Source organism: Geospiza fortis, unplaced genomic scaffold (assembly GCF_000277835.1).
Source record: "Geospiza fortis unplaced genomic scaffold, GeoFor_1.0 scaffold897, whole genome shotgun sequence".
Classification (NCBI taxonomy): Eukaryota; Metazoa; Chordata; class Aves; order Passeriformes; family Thraupidae; genus Geospiza; species Geospiza fortis.
In genome coordinates this window covers 459,575-480,458 of record NW_005054580.1, presented here as the reverse complement: position 1 = coordinate 480,458, position 20,884 = coordinate 459,575, and the positions used below count along the sequence as shown (strand labels likewise).

The following is a 20,884-nucleotide window of genomic DNA, read 5'->3' as shown; positions in this document are numbered from 1 at the left end:
ACAGTTATTTGTACTTGGATTAGTGTGTTGTTTGAACAGCCAAAATGTTGTTGCTCTGATTTTCTCAGATTAATAGACTTTTGTGCTAGAACTACTCCTTCGAGGCTAAATTTGGCTTAAGACCAACTTGTTTAATATTTAAGGATGTTTTTTCCTCTGCCTTGTGTTGCTGAAGTTGTCTGTTGTAAAAGTATAGTTTCATATTTCAAATCAGCAGCAATTTCTGTTGTTTTCTTTGATTGCTGCTTCTGACATATTTGATGATAGTTTTGCCATGCTTTTACTGAAACTTACTCTATTCAAAAGACATTCCTAGCAGAACTGTGAACGAACTATTCTTCAATATAAATGTCCTGCTGGACCACAAAGATTAATTCACACAAGAGTGTAGGATCCATCAGACTTGAAATTTGATTTACAGAATGGCTGGGAAGGCAGGGAATAGCTGAAAGGAAAGGGCACATTTCATCCATCTTAATAGTTTGTGTAAAGGAAATGTTTTATAGTTATTAATGGCACTTCTGAGGTTGTACAGATTTGAAACAAAGCCCTATTTGTCCTTTTTCAAAACTATCAGTTTCATCTAGTGACAGACAGGGGGAAAACACTGAGTAAATACTGTGGTTAAGAAATCACTGAAAATCTTTTAAGTTTCTTCTACATATGTACTTATTTGATACTTCTGATGGATGACATCAAATCTGAATCGGAATGTAAAAGCAGCTGGAAATACAGTGCTGGGAATCACCTGTGTGATTGCCTGCCTCAGGTCACCTGAACCTGAGCTTTAGTGCTGGTCACTGTTGCTTTCCATGAAAACTTTAATGCCTGTGCAAGTATGGTTCCCCCCACACTTACTTTGCTCTTACCTAAATCTAATTGAGTATATTTTAGTGAAGAAAACCATTGTGGAAAGATGAGTGTATTGGTTTAATCATAAATACTGCTCTGTGTGTAGAGATGAAATCCTCCCCTGCCAGGAGGCACCTGACCTGGTTTTTGTGGCTAGAACTGATGGCTGTCATCTGGATGTCAGCAAAAACCAGGCAGTCCTCTCTGCTGTGGAGATGATGAGCTAGTGTGTGACCCTGGGAGAGGTTTGTGGATCAGGCCATGCATTTGCACAAATGTTGAATTTCAGACAGAGAAAATCTACAGAAATCATCACTAAATGGCATTGTTCTGCCAGCCAGTTCTGTGGGGTGTTGATAGCTCAGTTTAGAGAAATGCAGTTGTCTCATTGTGGGCCTCCTGCTACCTTGAAACCTTGGCAGGGAGAGGGTTTCAGACAAAACCATGAGCAGGGAATTGGGTTTGATGTTCTCTGTGCAGGAGAGAAGACTCGAGGGAGAGCTCAGAGCCCTTCCAGTGACTAAAGGGGCTCCAGGAGAGCTGGAGAGGGACTGGGGACAGGACACAGGGAATGGCTTCCCACTGCCAGAGGGCTGGGATGGATGGGATATTGGGAAGGAAATGTTCCCTGGGAGGGTGGGCAGGCTTGGAGCAGTCTGGGACAGTGGGAGGTGTCCCTGTCCTTGGCAGGAAGAGTGCAGTGAGATGGTCACCAAGGTAAAGCACCTTCCAACCAAGCCACCCTAGGATTCTACACAATGCTGCCAGTGCTGAGGGGGAACAGTCTGTGTGTGTGTGGGAAATGGAGGCACAGAAGAGCAGAAGTAATGCACTTGTTCATTATTATTTATTTTAAGGAGTCTCAGTTATAGGATCACAGAATGGGTTGGGTTTGGGAGGGACCTTGAAATTCATGTAGTTCCAGCCCTACCATGGACAGGGACAGTCACTCCAGAGAACTCCTTGAGGAGGAGCTCTGTGCCTGCTGCAACCTTCTCTGTGCTTATGGATGGGCTGGCTGTGCCTCTGAACTGTTTGTCACACACTCAGACTTCAGAGTAGATGTTCCAGAGAGAAACAGATGGCTGAGATTGCAGTGCAACTGTCAAGTGCTCCTTGGGAGTTTGTGTTGCTGGGCCTGCAGAGATGGATTGCTTAGGGCAGGTGCTTGACTCTGTTCTGCTGCAGCTCCTTTGTCACATCCAGAGCAGTGACATGAGAAAGCCCTTCCTGAGAAATCCTTCATGGGAGTGTGTAAATTAAGTCAGCTGTGGCAGGATCATTGCACCAAATTTCTGCAAGTTACTCAGAGGAGTAATAGGAGTCTGCTTGCTGTTGAATATATGTGGGGACTGGAACAAAAGTGAAATGCACTCTGTTCTTTTTACATTTATTGTGATTACATTCAAGTCATTACTTCTGGGAAATTATCCTGGATCAATTTTTGATACAAGGCTTTAATTCTGAGCTCCTTTCCCAAAGACTTGCTCCAAGCCACAACAATAACAAAAAAGTAGTTTCTCAGAAACTATTGGGGCAGAAAAGTAGGTACTTGAAAAATGAATTTTGAGTTGTTAGTAGAATGGATAAACACAGAATGGCATTTGTTGCTGCATAAGTGTTTTTCCCTACTTTGTAATAGGACTAGAGTAAAGAATGACACTTCCAAATTTGTCTGTCACCCTTTGGACTGTGTCTCTTGCCAAAGACCATCTCTAAATTTACAAAACAAAATGGCTTAAATGGTCCTTTAGTACCAGTTGTTCATATGGGTGATTTCTGGATCTTTTTTGGAAGATCCATGTTGGATTTCCTGGAGTGCCTGCAGGTCTGACAGGGTCACTGGTGCCTCCTGGGGAGACTCTCAAAGGCTGGTGGGCACCAAGGCAGCTGTGACAGGGGGTTCTCAGTGCTCCCCCAGGGATAGTGAGGCTTCTCCAGGCAGTGACTGAGAGCAGGGCCCGGGTCAGTCACTGGAATCTGAATTTCTCTGGAAGAGTGTTCCTCTCAGGCAGATGTGCTTTGGGATTGTATTTTGGGAGGGTGTCATCACTGCTCATCACTCGTGAAAATCAGGCTGTTTGTTCCCTGCTTTCCTGACATCTGGTACAGGCAGATTGATGTCTGAAGCAATGTCACTGAAGGCAGATGTAGGAAAAATCCCTATTTTATGGTAAATCACATTTAGTATAACAAGGCAAGATCTTAGTGTTGTTTATTGAAGGAAAACGTTTTGCTGTGTTTGTTTAATAAGCAGTATTGAAATAATGCTAATCTCTGTCTTTCCCCAGCTGAAGGGATCAGAGCTGGAAATCACACTGGTCAGAGGAGGGGTGTGCCAGTCTGCTGGCCCAGCCTGTGCCTATGTCAACCTCAAAGTTTGTGTCAATGGGACAGAGCAAGGTAGGAATGAACATCCCCAGCTTGCTTTGTCAGGGCTGCTGGAAGGGAGAGTTTGGAAACGGAGTGTTGAAGGCTGGAGCCTGAATTCATTTGAAAGGTGGTGCAGCCTCCCCTCCAGTAGGAGCTTGAAATAATTATTGAAAATAAGTGAAAATAATTTAAATAATTATTGAAAATATTGGAAATAATTATTCAAAGCAAAACCACAGCTGTCCGTGATTTCTGCTGAGGGAAACTCTTCTGTGTGGACAGGAGTTGTCACTCCTGCTGCAGGGAGAGTTTGTGTGTCTGTATCTTTGTGGGGACTGCACTCTCTGGATTTGGGGTGTGCTTGAGGATTTGTAATCCCTGCTGTAGCACTGTGCAGGAGATGAGACATGGATGTGGAGGACATTGAAAAGCTCAGATATGAAGTACAGAGATGAAAAGAATACTTAAAACCAGCTAATGGCCTGACTGTGTCTTGGGCAGTGGACAGTGGTGCAGTGATGTTGTTACAAGGGTGAGTTAGATATTAAGAAGGGAGAAAACTAAATTCACTTGGAGAAGTTTTTTCTTGCATGTTCTGCCAGTTTATGTATGGAAATAAGTGTTCCTTGCTGGACATGGTCACAGAGCTGCTCCCTGAGTGAGAAGGAATCCAGCTGGGAAAGCTGGTGACCATCTCAGAGGGCACAGTCTCAGCTTTTAACCAATATAATACCTATAATATTAAATTATTGGCTGGGTTGTACCTTAGTAACACACAAATGGGACTGCCCCTTGTTAATAAAAGCAAATAGCACTTCTACACCATAAATCTGAAGTACACATCAGTTTGTTTCTCTGTTTTCTTTCCCTTTTCCCACTAAAAAAGTTTGGGAAGATGCAGTATTGCCAGTTTTAAATTGACTTAGAAACTCACTGGAAGTAATTAGCATCATTAGAAAATCATTAGAACTTGGATATTGCTTCCAAACTGCATTTTAATTTCTTAATTTTGGTTTTAGATGGTGTGTTGCTGCTAGAAAATCCAAAAGGAGATAATACCTTGAACTTCACTGGACTTGTAGATGCTGTCTCCTGCATTTTTGGTCTTAAAAATTCCAAACTGACAGTTTTTAATGGAAACACAGGTAAATGGAGTATGACAAGGAAAATTGAAAGTCTTTCTAGCACCAGCTAGGAGTCATTTACTGTATAATTATTTACTGTGTAATTTATATCTATCTAGCTAGCTATATCAAATTGACAAGAAAATGGGTAAGGAAATATTCCATTTTATAGTACTTAGCTTATGAGACTGTGTTTATAGTCACATCAACATGTTTCCAAAAGCTGCTGCTAAATGGTGCTCATCTGTTATCTTGCTTCCATTGCACTTCTCATCAGGACAAAATGTGATTTATTTCAGTGTTTCCACTGGGCCCAGGCTACGCTGGATCTTGATGGCGAGCTGCCATCAGCCTTTCCATGCTTTCCCTAATGGCTCAGTAGGCAGGGTGAGAACTTAAGCTGAATGCAAACTGTGATCTGTGGAAGAAAAATGTTGCCTTTCCACCCTAGAGAACCTTGAGGAGCTCTGCATTTCTTCTTTTTTTAGAAAAACCTATTGAATAATTTTTGCAGCTTAAACTTTAAGGCAAAAGAATGTAAAAAAACCCACAGAAAACTATAAAAATGCTAATTGCTTGGCTAAAAAACCTTTTATTAGTGGTTTTTTTAATGGAAATATTACTGAAGCTCATCTGAGGGGGAGGTACTTGAGTTGGCTGATTTGGGGTGCCCCCAGGGCTGCTGAGGATCATCAGTTCATGTCCAAGAGTGACATCCATAAAGAAATAGTCTGTGTGTCACTGCTGCCATCTCAGTCCTTAGTTTCCTTCTTGTCCTGTCCTGAGAATATTTCTAGGAGGATTTTGGGGGTTTCCCACCTGATGTCATCCATTAGCTCCCTGTGATTAATCTTTCAGGTTGTGCTCAGCTCAGCTGAACAGTACTGTCATACAAAAGGATTAATCTTTGCTTTCAGTCAGAGGGGATTTAGGGGAAATCCTTCAGTATCTTCCTCAAGTTCCAGTTGTGTTTTGGAGAAGGAAATGGTTTTCCTTGAAATCCTTTTCCTAGTACGAGGGATAACAGTGGGGTCTGTGCCTGCAGAGGGGGGTCTGCACCTGTACTGTTCATTGTCACCACAGATAGTAAGAGATAACCTTCAAAAGGCCCAGAAGAGCTGAGAGACTCCCATCTCATTAAGTTTAGAAGTAGTTTAACTCCATATTTGGGGTTTTTCTGCCATTTATAGGACAAAAAGATGCAGCACAAATCCATTAATGCTGAAGTCCTAAAGGGAACTGGTGGAGAAAGTTGAAACCTTCTCTCTTCCTCTGCTGTAGTAACAAAGGCCCTTTTCTCTTCCTCTGCTGTAGTAACAAAGGCCCTTTTCCTTCTTTCCTTCTTTCCTTCTTTCCTTCTTTCCTTCTTCTTTCCTTGTCACTTTTACTCCTTAGGAATAATTTTGGGGCTTCCATCTTGGCATGCTGATTTTCACCTTTCAGTGTCAGTGGTCTGGGCAGAGCAGGGTATTTTCCCTGCCCACTTATTCACCATGTGGAAATTCCCTTGGAAAGATCAGATCATCAAATTGGCTTTTGTGGCAGTGTGTCACATCTCAAACAAGTATTGGTCAGCAGATGTGGCACCCTGGGGAGTCCCAGCTCAAGGCATGTGCCAGAAACACAGTCCTGAAAGGTGTCAAAGGACAGAACCAGAATCCCAGTGTTTGCTTTGGATACAATCCATCTGCTCTGCTGTGGGTAACCTCAGGTGAGGTCTCTTGGTGACTCCAGGGCTTGGAATCAGCTGCTGTGTCCCAGAGGAATTGCAGAGAAAGGTTGTGCACTCCAGACAAGTGATTTCTGAATAGTTCCTATGTGTGTTAATAAAATTGGGACCCAGTAAAACCATATTTCTGAATCCTCATTCCCTTCCTGTGGTTTCTAGGGCTGTCCACTGTACTTGCAGTAATTTATGATCGTGTTCTCTAATTGTAATGAAGGTTTCCTTAGAGTTGTGCTGTGGCACAGAATCAGGCAGTTCTTCTCAGATGGGTCCTGTCTCTGCTTTTCAGTGCAGCATTGGAAGAATGGGATAAACATTTCCTCCCCAATAGTGTATCAAGGTATTTTGAGGAACTGCACCCCCCAAACAAGGCTCTGGGACTTGCACTGACCTTCGCAAACTGAAAATAGAATTTGTCTCTTTCTGCATTAAAAAAAATGAAATTCAAAGGGAAGAAGCTGGGCTCAAGTCAGATGGTAAAAAAAGTTGTCTGTGACTTTTTTTCCTCTAGACTGCTGAAAACTCTCTAAGCTTCTTGTTTGGGGGGCTTGTAGATTTGCACTCAGCTTTCATGGCAGTAGCCCATAATGAAAAAGATTTATTTAAAACAGGTTCATTATGTTTATGGGAAGAAATGCATCTGTAGATCATGTAGGGCTTAAAATAAAAGGGAGGAGCAAGGAAGGTGGGGCAAAAATCCCCTACAAACTTTTTGACCTATGCCTTATTTCATCTTTATGATTTTCAGATGGCTGATTTTTTTTAATCTTCAATTTTTAAAAGTCTGTGAGGCTGTAAGGTACCTTAGAGGAGAGCATTAGCACTTAAACCCCACTGCAGGGAGAACTGACTTTTAAAGAGATTTTGATGAGCATTTGTAATGCCTGCTTGCCTTCAAGTCTATTGATACCCAGGAAGAAATGATCCATTTTTTCTTGCTCTTGTGACAGGGCTCTGTGAACAGACTCCTCTGTCAGCCCTGTGCCTGAGCTCTTCCCTGGGAAATGTCAGTGCTCCTGCAATGCCAAATGCTCTTTTGTTAATTGGGCAAACCCCCATTGCTGCAGCTCAGCCTCCTTGCCCTGCATGGATCCCCAGGATCTGCCAGCTGGGGAAGGGCAAACTGGGAGTTACTGGGGCCAAGTGTTCCCCCTCTGTCACCCCCTGTGCTCTCTCTTCCCATGGCCTGAAATGGTGCTGGCTCAGGAAAAACCTGCCCCTGCCTCCCTTCCATTGGATGGAACCTTGCTAATTCCTCTCCACTTGTTAATTCAGTTGTTTTCTTGCTTTCCTTAAAATAAAACCGAAAGCAAATCCCCTTCCTGTGCTTGAGACAGGCCAGAGCAGTGCTTGACTTTTGATTTCTTTTTTCTTTAAACTGTTAAATTGAAATTTGTATATATTTATATACAAATATATAAAAGTTGATATTTAAAATACACATTTTAGAATCTTAGGTGCAGCCTGAGATTTTTTTTGCTTCCTTGAGCAACCTTGTAAATGCTCCCAGTTCATCTCACTCTGTTCTGTGGCACTTGACAGAATTTTGAACTTGTAGCTTGTGATTGCTGTTCATCTTTTTATGGGGTTAGGTTTTTTGAGGGTTTGGGGCTTTTTTTTGGGAGTTGGGTGGTCGGTTTAGGTTTTTTTTTTAATTTATAAGTTTATAAACCTACAAAAAGTATACATTTATGAATTATTCCCCTTGAGATTTTCAGGTGAACTATAGAAAATGAGCTTTGCACAGTTTAGGCTCCCTGACATGTGGATAAGGCTGCTGTTGAATGAAAACCTGTTGGCTGGAGCTGACAGGTGTGCCTGTTCCATATGTACAGGAACACACAGTTCTGACAAGAAATTGAATGCATCAGCTCTCCCTGGATTTGATTTCTGGAGCTCTTTGCAGCACAGAGTGATGTATTCCTGTGTATTTTAATAGCATGCCCATCAGTGGCTCTGTTTGACCTCAAGGCTCAGGCAGTGCTGCAGGATTCATTTTTGTCACAGAAACCTCATCAGCTTCTCCTCCCAGCACTTCCAGGGGTTGCTTCTGATTTCCTTGGAGATGGGGCTCCTGGTTTGGGTCTGGCCTTCCCCCCTTCTCTCCACCTGCCTGCCTGGAGTCATGTGCTGGATCATGAGCTGTGCTGGCATTGCACACAGATACTCCTGTAGGAGGCTTTATTCATGAGCCATGACTTGAACTTTTTGGTTTGTTTTTTCTGGAGTTTAATATAGTTAATATCATAACTATAGTAATAATTTATTATTAATATATTAATTTATTCATTATTATATTAATTTAATATATTTAATATTTGTTATTAATAAATATCCTGATGTTGCATAGTAACACATTCCCAGTGCTGCTTTGGCCAGGGAAGTGTGGGTGCAAGCAAAAGTCACAGCTTTTCATATAATGAGATAGGAATAGAAAATAGAAAATAAAATTTGTCTTTTTCTACATTTAAAAAAATAAAATTCAAAGGGAAGAAGCTGGGCTCAAGTCAGATGGTAAAAAAAGTTTACTGTGACTTTTTTTTCCTCTATATTGCTGAAAACTCTCTTAAGCTTCTTGTTTGGGAAGCTTGTAGCCTTGCACTCAGCTTTCATGGAAGTAGCCCATAATGGCTACTGAATGGTTGGCTTGGGTGAATCATTTCTTGCTTGTTTGAAGTTAGCTAACTGTTTTTATTGCCTAAGTCACTATGTGCATAAGAAATGTTATACAGGAGCTAATTTCCACAGCAAACGAAGCACCCTCTTTGTGTTATTATGAAAACCAAATATTTCTGCACAAATCCCATTTTTCCAACAGAGAAGCTCTTTCTGGAGGGCAGGATGGTGAAAGAGGAGACAGTGGGGGCAGGAGTGAGAAGCTCTGGGCTGGCCTGACTGGTGTCCCTTTGTTTTACAGAGCTGCTGAAGCAGACAGACCTGCTGGGGCTCAGTGGGAGGACTCTGCACGTGACAGCAGGGTCAGCCCCTGGCCTGCCCAGCTCCCCCAGTGCCCTGCTCTGCCAGTACATCAACCTGCAGCTCATCAATGCCAAGCCACAAGGTATGGGGGCTGCTGGGCTGCTCTTCTTCAGCTGCAGCTTTCCACTGGGACATGGGGATTGTGGTTATTCTTTTTTTCCTAGTGTGTACTTTCTGATAAAAACAATCTTCCCTCTTCTCCTGAGAGCAAAAGGAGAGCCAGTTTGAGATAAGGGGCAGCAGTTAAACATGAGCCCCTGGGCATTGTTTCCCTGTTTCTGACCATCAGCTCACCTGTGCAGCTCATTGTAAAAGGCTGAGTCTAAAACTGACCAAGTTTGAATGAAGAGCCAGCTTTTCACCAGGCCATTGGAAACAGCCTGTGAAACATTTCTTAGTGCTATTTAAAAGCCAAGTGAATTTTATTATTCATCTGGTCTGGAGTATAAATATATGTGTGTGTAATTCTGTTTCCCACCTGCTATTCTGGCATTCTTGAGAGCTCATGTGGGAGCAGCTGAGTTGTTTCAGTAACTTGCTCTTACCCTGTGCCCTGGTATGAGCCCTTTCTGACACTACTGAGAGCTTGCAGGAGCCAAAAATGTGTTTTTTTTACATGAGATTTGATCATAAGTAGGTGCTTGGTGAGCTTCTGCACGTAGTGGTTTCTGTGTCCTGTTGAAATATTTCATGTTTCCTGGACTCTGGGTTATTCTGTTGACCCATGTAAAGAAGTTTTCTTCTATTGGTCAAGCTGTCAATCATCACTTACATTTCTGCCTCTATAATTAATGAACTTAGAGAATATCTGTAGGTTGGTATTGCTAATTTATCTCTCAGTACCATGAAGAAATAGAGGTGAAATGGAAGAAGAAATCCTAAATTTCAATTTTCCCAGATAAATGAAGTAATTTCATTTCTCACCAATAGTGACTCAGCTGTTTTATCTTGTCCAGAATGCCAGAAAGGAACAGTGGGAACTCTCCTAATGGAAAACCCTGTTGGTCAGAATGGATTAACCTACAAAGCTCTTCTGCATGAGACAGCAAAAGTTTTTGGGCTCAGAAGCAGGAGGCTAAAGCTGTTCCTGGATGAAGCACTAACTCATGGTAAGCACAGACTTTTGGTTTGCTCATCTGAGGATCCTTGGAATTTGTTGTTGAGGAGCAGCTCATGTAACCTGAGATCCAGTTTAATTACTAAATCCACACTGTTCACACACTGGTTTGTAATTTTGCCCCGTAATTCAATATTAGCATAACAAAATCCTTTAAGCAAACACACAGATGTAGGAGCTCTAAGCTGTAATGCATTCCCTTCATGAAATGGCCAAGGCAAGGTGTTGTGAAAGCTTTTTCCTCCTGCAGTAAAGGTCAGTCAGCAGTGCCCTGCTGAGAGACTGAGCAGGGAATCTCCTCCTGGAACTGAGTCTACAGTAGGAATATTTTAAGAATCTGTTCAAACTTGTAACATTCATTTTATTGAATTGTCTTGGAGGATTGGAGTGAGTGGAAAAGAGTGTTGGATCTCTGTTAGAGCAGTGAGGTAGGGCACAGCCATTTGGGATACCTGGGAAGCAGGAAGCTTCAGCACATGCTCACAGGTCTGAAATGCTAAAGAGCCCCCCATACCCACTGACAGATGGGAAACAAAAATCTCTGATTCATGAGGAAGGTGTGACTGAAGCTTGAGCCATCTGTGGTGCTGAAAACTTGAACCAGAGTAATTTAGGACTTCATTTGACAGAGAGAATGGATTGCAAACTACATGGTAAAAACCAAAACAACTCCAAACAGGGATTCCTGGAGAATTGCAGGAGAATTCAGCTGAGTGAAATGATGCTAAGGGTTCTGTCTGCAGTGTGTCACAGTGATGTGGTTTACAGGCTGTTTGGGAGGGATCCATGACATTTAATGGCTTATCCCACATTACCTGTCCAGAAGTTGGACATCCTGCTCAAACTGCCCATCTCAGGGTGGCTGAGCTTCCTCAGGAGCTGCTGTCAGTGGGGAGGGCAGGAGGGGGCAGCTCTGGTGCAGCTGCTGAGAGCTGGGGTCACTCAGCTGCCTGTGAGGATTCAGGTGGGATATGTTGAAACCTGAGCAAGGAGTGGTGGGGAGGTTTTGTTGTGAATTTTTGGCTTCTTGGTTTTCTTGGGTTTTTTTGGTTTTTTTTTAATTTTTACTTTGTATGACCTTAAGTGTATTTATTCAAAAGCCATTTTTGTAATTCAAATGGCTCTCAGATGTTGATGAAACTTTATAGTGATAGTTTAAGCAAATGCCAAAAATAATGTGCTGGGTGGTGTTAACAGAGAACTGGAGCCTGGAGTGTTTCAGCACAAGGAGTAAAAACCAAGAAGATGAACCACACTTGGTTTGCATAAACTGAAAGGTATTTTTGTGTGCAGCCTTGCCCACCTGGGGATTCAGGGATTCAGGCACTCAGGAGCAAGGGATGTTGGGCACAGTTCCTCTTTTGGTTCAGCACCAGATGATTCTGTTCAGACACTGAAATAACCACTGTGGGAAACTCCAGAGCTTTGAAAGAGGCAAGGAGCTGACAGGACAGGAAAATGTACAGACAGGCAAAACAGCTTTTAAGGCTCAGTTGAAGTGAAGATTTTTAAAATGCCTTCACCTGAAAGGGAAATGGGTTAAATCACTGTAACGTTTGTAGCATGGATTCTCTAGAACTGTTTAAACTTAAAGTGTATGAAGTAACAATTCACAGTGATGTGAACATCAGATTTGAGAACTACTCCAAGGCCAAAACAACATATTTGGTCTCTTTTAAACTCAGAGCACAGAGAGCTTGGTCCCAGAGGTTTATTTGTGGAGCTAATGCCTTGTAGCCACACTTCTGCTCTCTCAGATTTAATTCTCAGCATTCACCTCCTTGAATGACATTTTTTAAGTTTAAACACTGGCACAGCTGTATTTTATCTTCACATCTCATTGTATGAAAAATGAGTGCTGCATATAAAACACTTTGATGCCTCTAGAAAACATTAGGTCAATTAGTGTTTATCTATATTGTTGCAGTTTTGTAATCTCCCATTCATCTTCTGATCAATCTGTTCAAGGTCTTACCTTCAGAGCAACAAAGTTCAGTCTCTGGAGTAGGTTTTCTGTGCCTTAGTCTAAAAATAAAAATGTATTTGCTGTTAACAGTTTGAAACGTTTGATGAAAATAACCCAGGAATTGGAAGGTTGGTGCCTGTTCAATAAAAAGGAAAAACAATCACTTGGTGGAAAATGAGTTATTGGTTTTGAAGAGTTATTTTTATAAATGTTGTCAGTCCAGGCAGTTGGGCATCTGCTGTCCATTGCACAGAAGCTCACCAGCTTTTGAGAAACGAACACAAAAGCACAAGGGGAGTGCTTTTCACTCCCCTTTGTAATGTTGGAAAACATTCCAAAAAGAAATGTCCAAGTGGTGAGTGTTGCTTATTCCTGAGCTGGAGAGACAGAGGTTCCAGGTACCTGATTGTTCCACACTGGGGATGGTGGGGACACTTCAGGTGCTCCCTGCAAAGCCTTTCCCTGGAGCCATTAGCACAGACAGGAGGGTGTCCCTACACTGTGTTGATAAATCAAATTTCCAGTTTTTAAAACTAATTGTTGTGATAAATACTGCTGGAAATGGGTTCATGTAAGTTCCTAATTTTTCAAGATCTTATAAATAAATCTGTAATAAGAGACTTGGAGAGCCAAGCTCACAATTGGTTTGGCTGCTTCTGCAGACCAGACTCTTTTATATCCTGGTGGAACATGTTCCTGGGAAGGAAGGTTGGTGAGGGAATAAATCCCTGATTACTGTATTGGATTATAGCTCTGGATGGATATTCAGCTGCTTAAAGGGTAGTATTACAATGGAAGAGAACTCCTGAAAAGCACTGTGATCCATGAGGACTTCTCAGTTCTCTCATTAACAGATGGCTTTCAAAATCAGTGCAGCTTCTGTGTGTTTAGTCTAAAAATGAAACATTTTTCAAAGCAGGGTGGGGCAGGACCCTGCAGAAGGGCTCCTCCTGAAAGGCCTCCTCCCCCAGCCAGTCTGGGTGTTATTAATGTGTCCTTGGTGCCAACACTGGTGCCAGATCTTTATAATATCTTGTGTTTGCTGGGGCTGTCTGCAGGGTTCCAGGGTGAGAGTGACGCTGTGACCCCAGTCCTTGTTGATCTGGGTTTCACCAATGCTCTCTGCTTACACCTGCCAAGGTTCTTATCTCTCTGAGCTTTCTTAGTGCAGAGGCCTCAGGGTGTTTGATACTGGGGTGACTTTTGTAGCTCCCAGTATTCCAAACACTCTGCCCTCAGTGGGGCAGCTGATGGCTGCCAGAAAAGTCAGCAAGCACCAGGCTTCTTGGGAAAAAAATCACATTTCACAAGCTAAGAGTGAAATATTTCCAGCTCCTGCAAGCTTTGCAGGTGACTTTCCCTAGACACAAGTGGGATTACTCTGTGTTTGTGTTTCTTGAGTAATTACAACCCCTGAGTCAGCCTGGTGGAAGCGTGCTCTGTCCTTGAGAGGTTTATTGGGACTTTATCCTGTTCCAAACTCTGGGCATGCAGCTGTGAGAAGACTTAGGGAATTATCCTGTATGGTCAGACAGTCTTCAGGCATACTCAACAAGATTCCAGCAGTAGTTCTTCAGCAGGTACTGGTACAATCCTTGCTTTACATATAAGCTGTGTATGAGGGACTGTTCATATTGACTTCATGTCACAGTGTTAGAGTTTTCTGAACTAGGTGCTGCTCTGTCAGGATGTGAATGAGAGAGCTGTGGGCTGATGTAGACTTTCAAAAAGTTCTACTTTGGAACATTAAACAGGCTCTTCTGCTCTTGCAGGGACACTGCTGATGTGTGGTGACCCTTCCTTTTGATTTTAAAACCTTTTACTATCATACTTTCATGCCCTGGGCTTTAACGGGAGAGAATTTTGAGCTGAGCAGTTTCTGTCCTAGTCCCACAGCAAAAATGTCTGAATAAAGCAATTTTTTAAAAAAAAGTTTATAGTTCTCATGGTAAGCAAGAGCACTAACTCTTGTTTCTCTCTTTTCCTTCTTTCAGAGATCACAAAGGATGTTTCTATGAAGAACCTGAACATGAAGACCCTCTATGTTCATGTCATACCCACCACAGCTGAATGTTGAGAATTCCAGATTTATGACCGTGTAGACTTTTTTCCACAAAAAATGAAGTCAAAGGAAGTTATTATGCTTTTAGATGACCATCCAAGTTGTGTATGGTACTTTTAACATCTCTAGTGGCACACAGGATGTTTTCTACCAGTGCATGTCTAATATGCTGCTCTTTGGTTTCAAATACAATGTATTTTCATTATGTTATCTTAATATGCTGTACAAGCTGTTCAGAAACCTTAGATATCTATGCAGTAATTTGCCTGAGAGAAATGGGACTCGTACCTCAGTGATGCTGTTCTCTGCCTGTCCTTTGTGCAGAGGGCATCTTTTCTAAACCATGGCTTACCTACAAGGCTCTGTGATATATTCCCACCCTCCCACAACAGCTTTGTAACTTATTTAAGGGTTATCTGGATTTGTTCATTCATACTCGCTGGGTTTTCATCAAGTGTGTGGCTCTTGATTTCAAATACTCCCTAATTTCAACACTTGGAACAATAAATTTGCTTCATCTCCTGACTCTTTGCTTCCCTGACTTCAGAGTATTTTGTTTCCTCAGGATTTCTGAAGAAGAGACCTCTTAGAGCTCCATATGGATCAGGAGCAGCCAGAGCCACCTGAGATGTGACAGTGCTGAGCACCAGTGGCAGTTTGCATTGTGGTGCTGACAGGTTTGGGGACTTGGTTTGTTCAGGAGCTTGGGGGGAGTTGTTGTGATGCAGCAGCAGTTTCAGACTGAAAACAGTTGGGGTTTTAGTTTTTGTAGCCTGTCAATGTTCCAGTGTTGACTCATGTACCTGCTGGAAGGAAGGGGAAGGCAGAGCCCCCCTTTGGCACTGCTGGGGAGTTTCTGCCTGGTTCACCTGGAGCTTTGAGCACACCTGGGGGTCCTGCACCTCCCTGGGAGCAGGCAGAGTGAGCCCTGGCTGTCCTGGCAGTGCTGAGAGCAGCAGGACACACACTGCAAACAGTGGAGCAGCAGCCTGGCAGAGCAGAGGCTTCTGTGCACGTTTTTCCATTGCTCTGTGAGTTTCATCATCACTGTGAGCAAAACCCAAAGCTGGTTCATGATAACTCTGTGTTAGTTGGAATAACTATAGATAGCTGTTCTGTGTAACTCCTGCACTAGTGGACTGTACCAAAATTGTAAAGACTCTTTGAAGTGAACCAACTTCCTGGCACTCAGCTTACAGAAAATTGTTTTATTAGTATTAAAAATGGCTGTGCCTCCTGAATCACTGGCCTTTTCAGGTTAATGAATACTGGATGTTGCCCTCTGCTTTTACCTGGAAGTCAGCTGGTTTTTGGTGACACAGTGACATGGAAATGCAATTTGTATTGGTTTGTGGGGTTTCTTTGTCACATCAAAAATGTCCAGGTTTCATCTTCTGTGAAAGCAAGATTGCTGTTCCTAAAGTAACTTTGCTTTATTGTTGATGGAGAATAAAGGGAGATGGTAAATGATTGCAACCTAACCTCATTCTTAATGAGCCAGTCTAAGGTCCCAACACTGCTTGCATTTTTAAAGACTTATTTGGGATTAAGCATTTTGTCCTGTTTCATCTCCCTCTCCTTTCTTCACTGCACACACTTCAACATGTCACTCTTCCTTTTTCTCCTTTTTTTTTTGTTTTGTTGTTTGTTGTTGTTGTTTTTGTTATTGTTTTTGTTTGTTTTTGGTGTATGTGTGGTTGGTTTTGATTGTTTTGTTTTGTTTGTTTGTTTGTTTTTAACTTGCTCTGCTTTCTGTCCACATCAGCACAGTCCTCATGACAGAAACCCAGGTGTGCTCCAGCCTGCTCACATCACAAGGATGGGACAAGGATGGAAATGCCCATAGATGCTTTTTCTGTCTGGTAGGATCAGTAGAAACTAGCAGAGGGGAAAATTCAATATATGTAGGACATGTAATGGAAGAACAAGACCAGAGCTGATCAGAGGACACTGCTGGAAATGCTTCTGGCTCCATTAACTTTACATCAACACAAGTAGCATATAATTAAAAAAATAATTTGGAGGCAGAATTAGGGTTAATTTTCCTTTCAGGTGCCACTGTTAGATGGCTGTGATCTCTTACCTGCACAGCCATGAACGTTAGGAACAGGCTGTGACCCATTTGGGTGATCTTGTGCTGTCTCTACCTTCCTTCTCCATATCCATTTTTAGTATTCCTTTTTTATTCTTCTGGGTAATATCTAATCATTGCATGAGAGAATTTATCTCTTGGGATCTTGAAGGGGGGGGAATGTTTCCTGGTAATTTTTTTATTGAGGTTTCTTAATGCACTTCTATAACATTATCTAGGTTGGGCTAATAATAGTCTCTTGGCTTGATGTGATATTCTTCAGGATTTATGTACCTCAATTAGCTTCCCTCTTAAATAGCTTGTTACACAAATGAGGTCCCAGACCACTGCTGCATAGAGGAGCCATGAACAGGGCACTGCAGAGCTGTGTCACAGCATTTGCTGTCCCTGGAGGAGTCTGGAGCCTTGAATCCTGATGTTGTTGCCTCTCACCTGGTGGCATTCCAGCTCTCCCCCTGCCTGGAATGTGGGCATCCTCCAGGAGCTGGGCTGCTGGGGAGCAGGAGGTGCTGACCCAACCCAGATCCATTGTTCTATCCAAAAATCAGTGCTGGAGCTCAGCAAAATGGGGACATCCCCCACCACATGTGCACAGAGTTGTGTCCCTCCCCACTGAATCTCTGGGAGCTGCTTTGAGCTCCAAGGGGTTTGTTCTGCCCCAGTTCCACCAGGCTGGGATTCTGCAGCTGATCCCAGTTGGCACCTTTGGCAAGGGCAGGGCCTGGCACTGAGCAAGGCTGAGGGCAGAGGAAATCCTCGGACTTGGCTGAGCTGAGCCAGCACAGGCTGTGACAGGAGAGCAGCAGCACTGCTCCTGTCAGTGCAGTCCCTGTCACTCTTAGGAGCCATCACTCAGTGTGGCCAGGCTGGTCCAGCCCAGAGTCACCTCCCTGCCTCCCCAGGATGGGTGCAGCACTCAGAGCTGCATTTCTGCCCTGCCCAGGGTGGGTGCAGCACTCAGACCTGCATTTCTGCCCTCCCCAGGGTGGGTGCAGCACTCAGAGCTGCATTTCTGCCCTGCCCAGGGTGGGTGCAGCACTCAGAGCTGCATTTCTGCCCTGCCCAGGTGACTGTAGGCATCCTTTTGCAGTGACTGCAGGTGTCCTTCTGCAGGTAACTCCCAGAGAGAAGAATGGTTTTAAGGACAGAAAAAATAAACAGGTCTCTCCTCATCCTGCAATGAGTTGAGTGGCAGCTGATCAACCTTTCAGCCCTTTAGCAGCTCAGAATCTTTCTGATTTCTGCCAGCAGCAGAATTCAGTGTCCTCATCCTTACTGCTTAAGCACAAAGCAATTATTCAGTCTGTTAAATAATTTCTTGCTCTTTATCTGATTTCTTACGAGCTGGACTCTCAACACTGATTAAACAGATTGAAAATACACTGTCTGCAGCTGCATTACAAAAGGTGGCCTCTAAAAGAGCCTCAGATAATTTCCTTTCACATCTTTCTTCCCCAGCACGAGCAGCACAGCACCATCCATGCACAGGAGCAGCTTTGCAGGGGGAACACAACTTTGCTGAGTTAAATTTGCTCTTGCTGTGCTGTGAGTGGTGGGCAGCTGGGGTTGGAGGGAGGGGCTGTCATCAATTATCTAATGTTTTCCCCAGTTAAAATGTTTATGTAACAAATATAATTATAGCTTTTATGTAATTGAGGGGGGAAAAAGGTTCCTATTTCAGTATGTCTGGATATTTCAGTTAATTTCCAGTCTGTGTCTGTACAAAGTCCTAATTAGGGGGTCACAAAGCTCCTCAGAAGACTTGTGAAGTTCCTTGTAGATGGAATTAAAACTGTTCCTAAAAATATTTAATTTTTAAGACTTTCTTGGGAGTTCTGTAAACACTGTCCTAATTCTGCAATTTGTTCTAGTTGTCTGTAGTGTTCAAACCAGTGAAAACAGCTGAAACCTCGCAGACAAGCAAAATGTACCCTGGCACTTAAAATTTTCTGTGTTTGATCAGGTGTGACAGCTGGACAGCTGTGCTGCCGTGGGATATCCTTTGTGCTCTGCCTGAAGGGGACAAACATCCTTCTGTCTGCAAGGCAGCAGGTTTGCAGAGGTGAAGACTATCAAAATACAGACCTAGGACTTGTGTTCTGTGATTAATGTGCTGGCAACCCCCAAAATCATGGGATCTTTGGGACTCATTGCTTCTGGCTGTGTGTGCCAGGCAGGGAAGTGGGAGGAGATGAGGCAACGTGGAAAAATTGAGATCTTAGACTGCAAATCTTGCTGGTGATACAATCTAAACAAGGATGAAGGATCCTGAATATTCCTGAAGGCAGTGTTTGTAAGATGAAAAAGAGAAGTTGCTCGCTGTGTCAGCTGAATGAGCCAAAAGCCAAGCTCAGGCTCTTGGAAAGCAAGAGCTTTACAGCAAAGGGAGCTGCCACGGATTAGTAATTAAACAAGGGCCAATAATTCCATCTTCTTGCCAAAGAACACAAGCACCAAAAAAAGCAAGTGCTGTGCTGCATAAACAGGATTGTCTGGGAGATGGTGAAGTAATCTTTCCACTCAGTTACTGATAAGGCTCCTCCTGCAGCCCTGTGTCCAATTTTGGGAGCCCTGCCATGAGGAGGATGTTGACAATTTGGAGGGAGGCCCGTGAGAAGAATCAGGAATAAGGTCTGGCAAAGATGGTTTGGGAAAGATTGCAAGAGTTGGCATGTTTATTCTGCAGCAGGGAAGGCTGAGGGTGAGATGGGAGGAGTCTTCCAGTAAATAAATACTAATTGCAAAGAGAATAGTAATGAACAAAGTTTTCAAGAGGCTTGCAGTGAAATGGGATGGGAATTTAGGCTACACATGAGGGGAAGCTGCCTAAGAATTAATCTGTCCCTAGGATGGGTGGCCTGAGAAAGTGACAGGGTTTTTCTGACTCACTTTTAAAATTTATTTTGTCACTTAAGGAAACTATGGATTTGCAAAAAGAAATTCCTGATAAATTTCAGCCTGATATTAGCTCACCCATAAAAATTAGTGGATACAAGGAAAGAAACTGGTTGTTAGTTCTAAAACGTGGTTTTCTTTGGATATCTACAATAATGTGTTGATCATATTGATATCTGAACACCTCTGTGGCACCCTGTGCATCCTCATCATCCCACTGGAACATACAAGCCAGATGCAAAAATGGATTTTGCTGGCAATATTTGGGTACCTTCAAGATTCTGTCATTCACTTGGTGTTAACACCATGTAGCTTAGACCAGCTCTGTAAGAGGAGTCAAAGTAACAGAAATAAAGCACAGCAAGGGGATTAAAACCCCAGAACAGCACAGGTTACATTTATTTCTGTATGTGATGACTGCTTGTCCCAAAGGGCAGTGGAGGGGACAAACCCAAACTGGAACATTTACCTTATGCTCCAAATCCCTGGATGATCCTGTTAGTTTATGGACTTGACAGGAGCTTATTCCTGATCTCAATTCTGCAAATTAATTAGAAAAGTGTCCCAGGTTCCCCCTTTTTTTAATGGTCTTTGTAAGAAATGCTTTTCTCTGCTGCTTTGCCCTCATCTCAGGGACATAAACTCACAGTTCAATACTAACAGAGGAGATGAGCTGGTAAACAGCCACAGGTGTTTCTATTTCTTCCACCTAAAATTAAATTAAGGAGTAATTGAGTATCTCTTTGAGGAAGAAGGTCCCAAAGCAGCTGTGTAGTGTGTGTGCCACAGCCATGGCTGTAAGCACTGGTGCCATGGTACCAGCACATCCCTATTGACTTGGTCCAGCTCTATTGATGGGCAGCACTTGGATTCTTTTCTCACCTCTCTTTGCTGCTCCACTGCCTGAATTTTACAATGCAGAGTTCTGAATCTCAGTTCTACAGAATGCCTTGAACCTCCTCCCCTCCATGGCTGAGCCACTGCCCTGCAAACCTGTGCTTTGGCTTTGATGCCGTTTTGGGGCTACCTAAAACCAGAGGCCAACCAGAATTAAGGGAATAAAAAGCAGTTCTATTTATTGAAGGGCCTGCAGGTACATTTAGGGCAGATTAAGCCCCCCAGGGGCTACACCCAAAATGGACAATGTTTCACAGGTTTTTATACTTCTATAAGTTTGGTCCATTTGCACATTGGGGTTCATCTGCCAATTGCAGCTCCAGGGAATGAAGTCATTGACCCCAAGTTTGCTCCCCCCAAGTCCCTTTTGTTCCCATCTCTGGGCCCTGAGGCAGTGAGGTGTCCTTGATTGCCAGGCCTGGAGAGGAATTGTTGTGTCTGCCCAAAATGGGAAAGCTGCAGCTGACACTGGCTGGGGGGGTTGGGGGTACACACTAAAGAACTGCAGGAGTACAAATATATGAAAAATAGACAAGCTAAAATGCTAAGGCATCAGCTTTTAGCACTTGTGTATATTAGCCAAAAAACACTGGCTATTTCAGGCTGTACATATTCCAAAGAGATGCCTTCCTTCCCCCGAGGAAAACAGCAAAGAACCAGTAACATCCATCATTTTAAAAATGGAAAAACCTACAAAGGGATGCTGCAAATAGAGACTTAATGGTCTGTTTCCAAATCCCATTTTGCTGTCGGTACCATCGCGTACAAGACACAAACGGCTCACTGGGAAGAACAAGAGCT

At 43.1% G+C, this 20,884-nt stretch overlaps 1 protein-coding gene across 1 annotated transcript in view; it reads left to right on the top strand.

The window, feature by feature from the left end:
• IARS1 (isoleucyl-tRNA synthetase 1) overlaps positions 1–14,724 on the top strand; it is a 93,359-nt gene extending 78,635 nt beyond the window's left edge. Inside the window, exons 30-34 of the mRNA XM_005429846.1 lie at positions 3,144–3,255; positions 4,245–4,370; positions 8,993–9,136; positions 10,011–10,163; positions 14,132–14,724. Of these exons, the coding sequence (XP_005429903.1) occupies positions 3,144–3,255; positions 4,245–4,370; positions 8,993–9,136; positions 10,011–10,163; positions 14,132–14,214 (618 nt within the window). The 3' untranslated portion in view covers positions 14,215–14,724. The remainder of the gene's footprint in view (positions 1–3,143; positions 3,256–4,244; positions 4,371–8,992; positions 9,137–10,010; positions 10,164–14,131) is intronic.
• Positions 14,725–20,884: the final 6,160 nt, after the last annotated feature.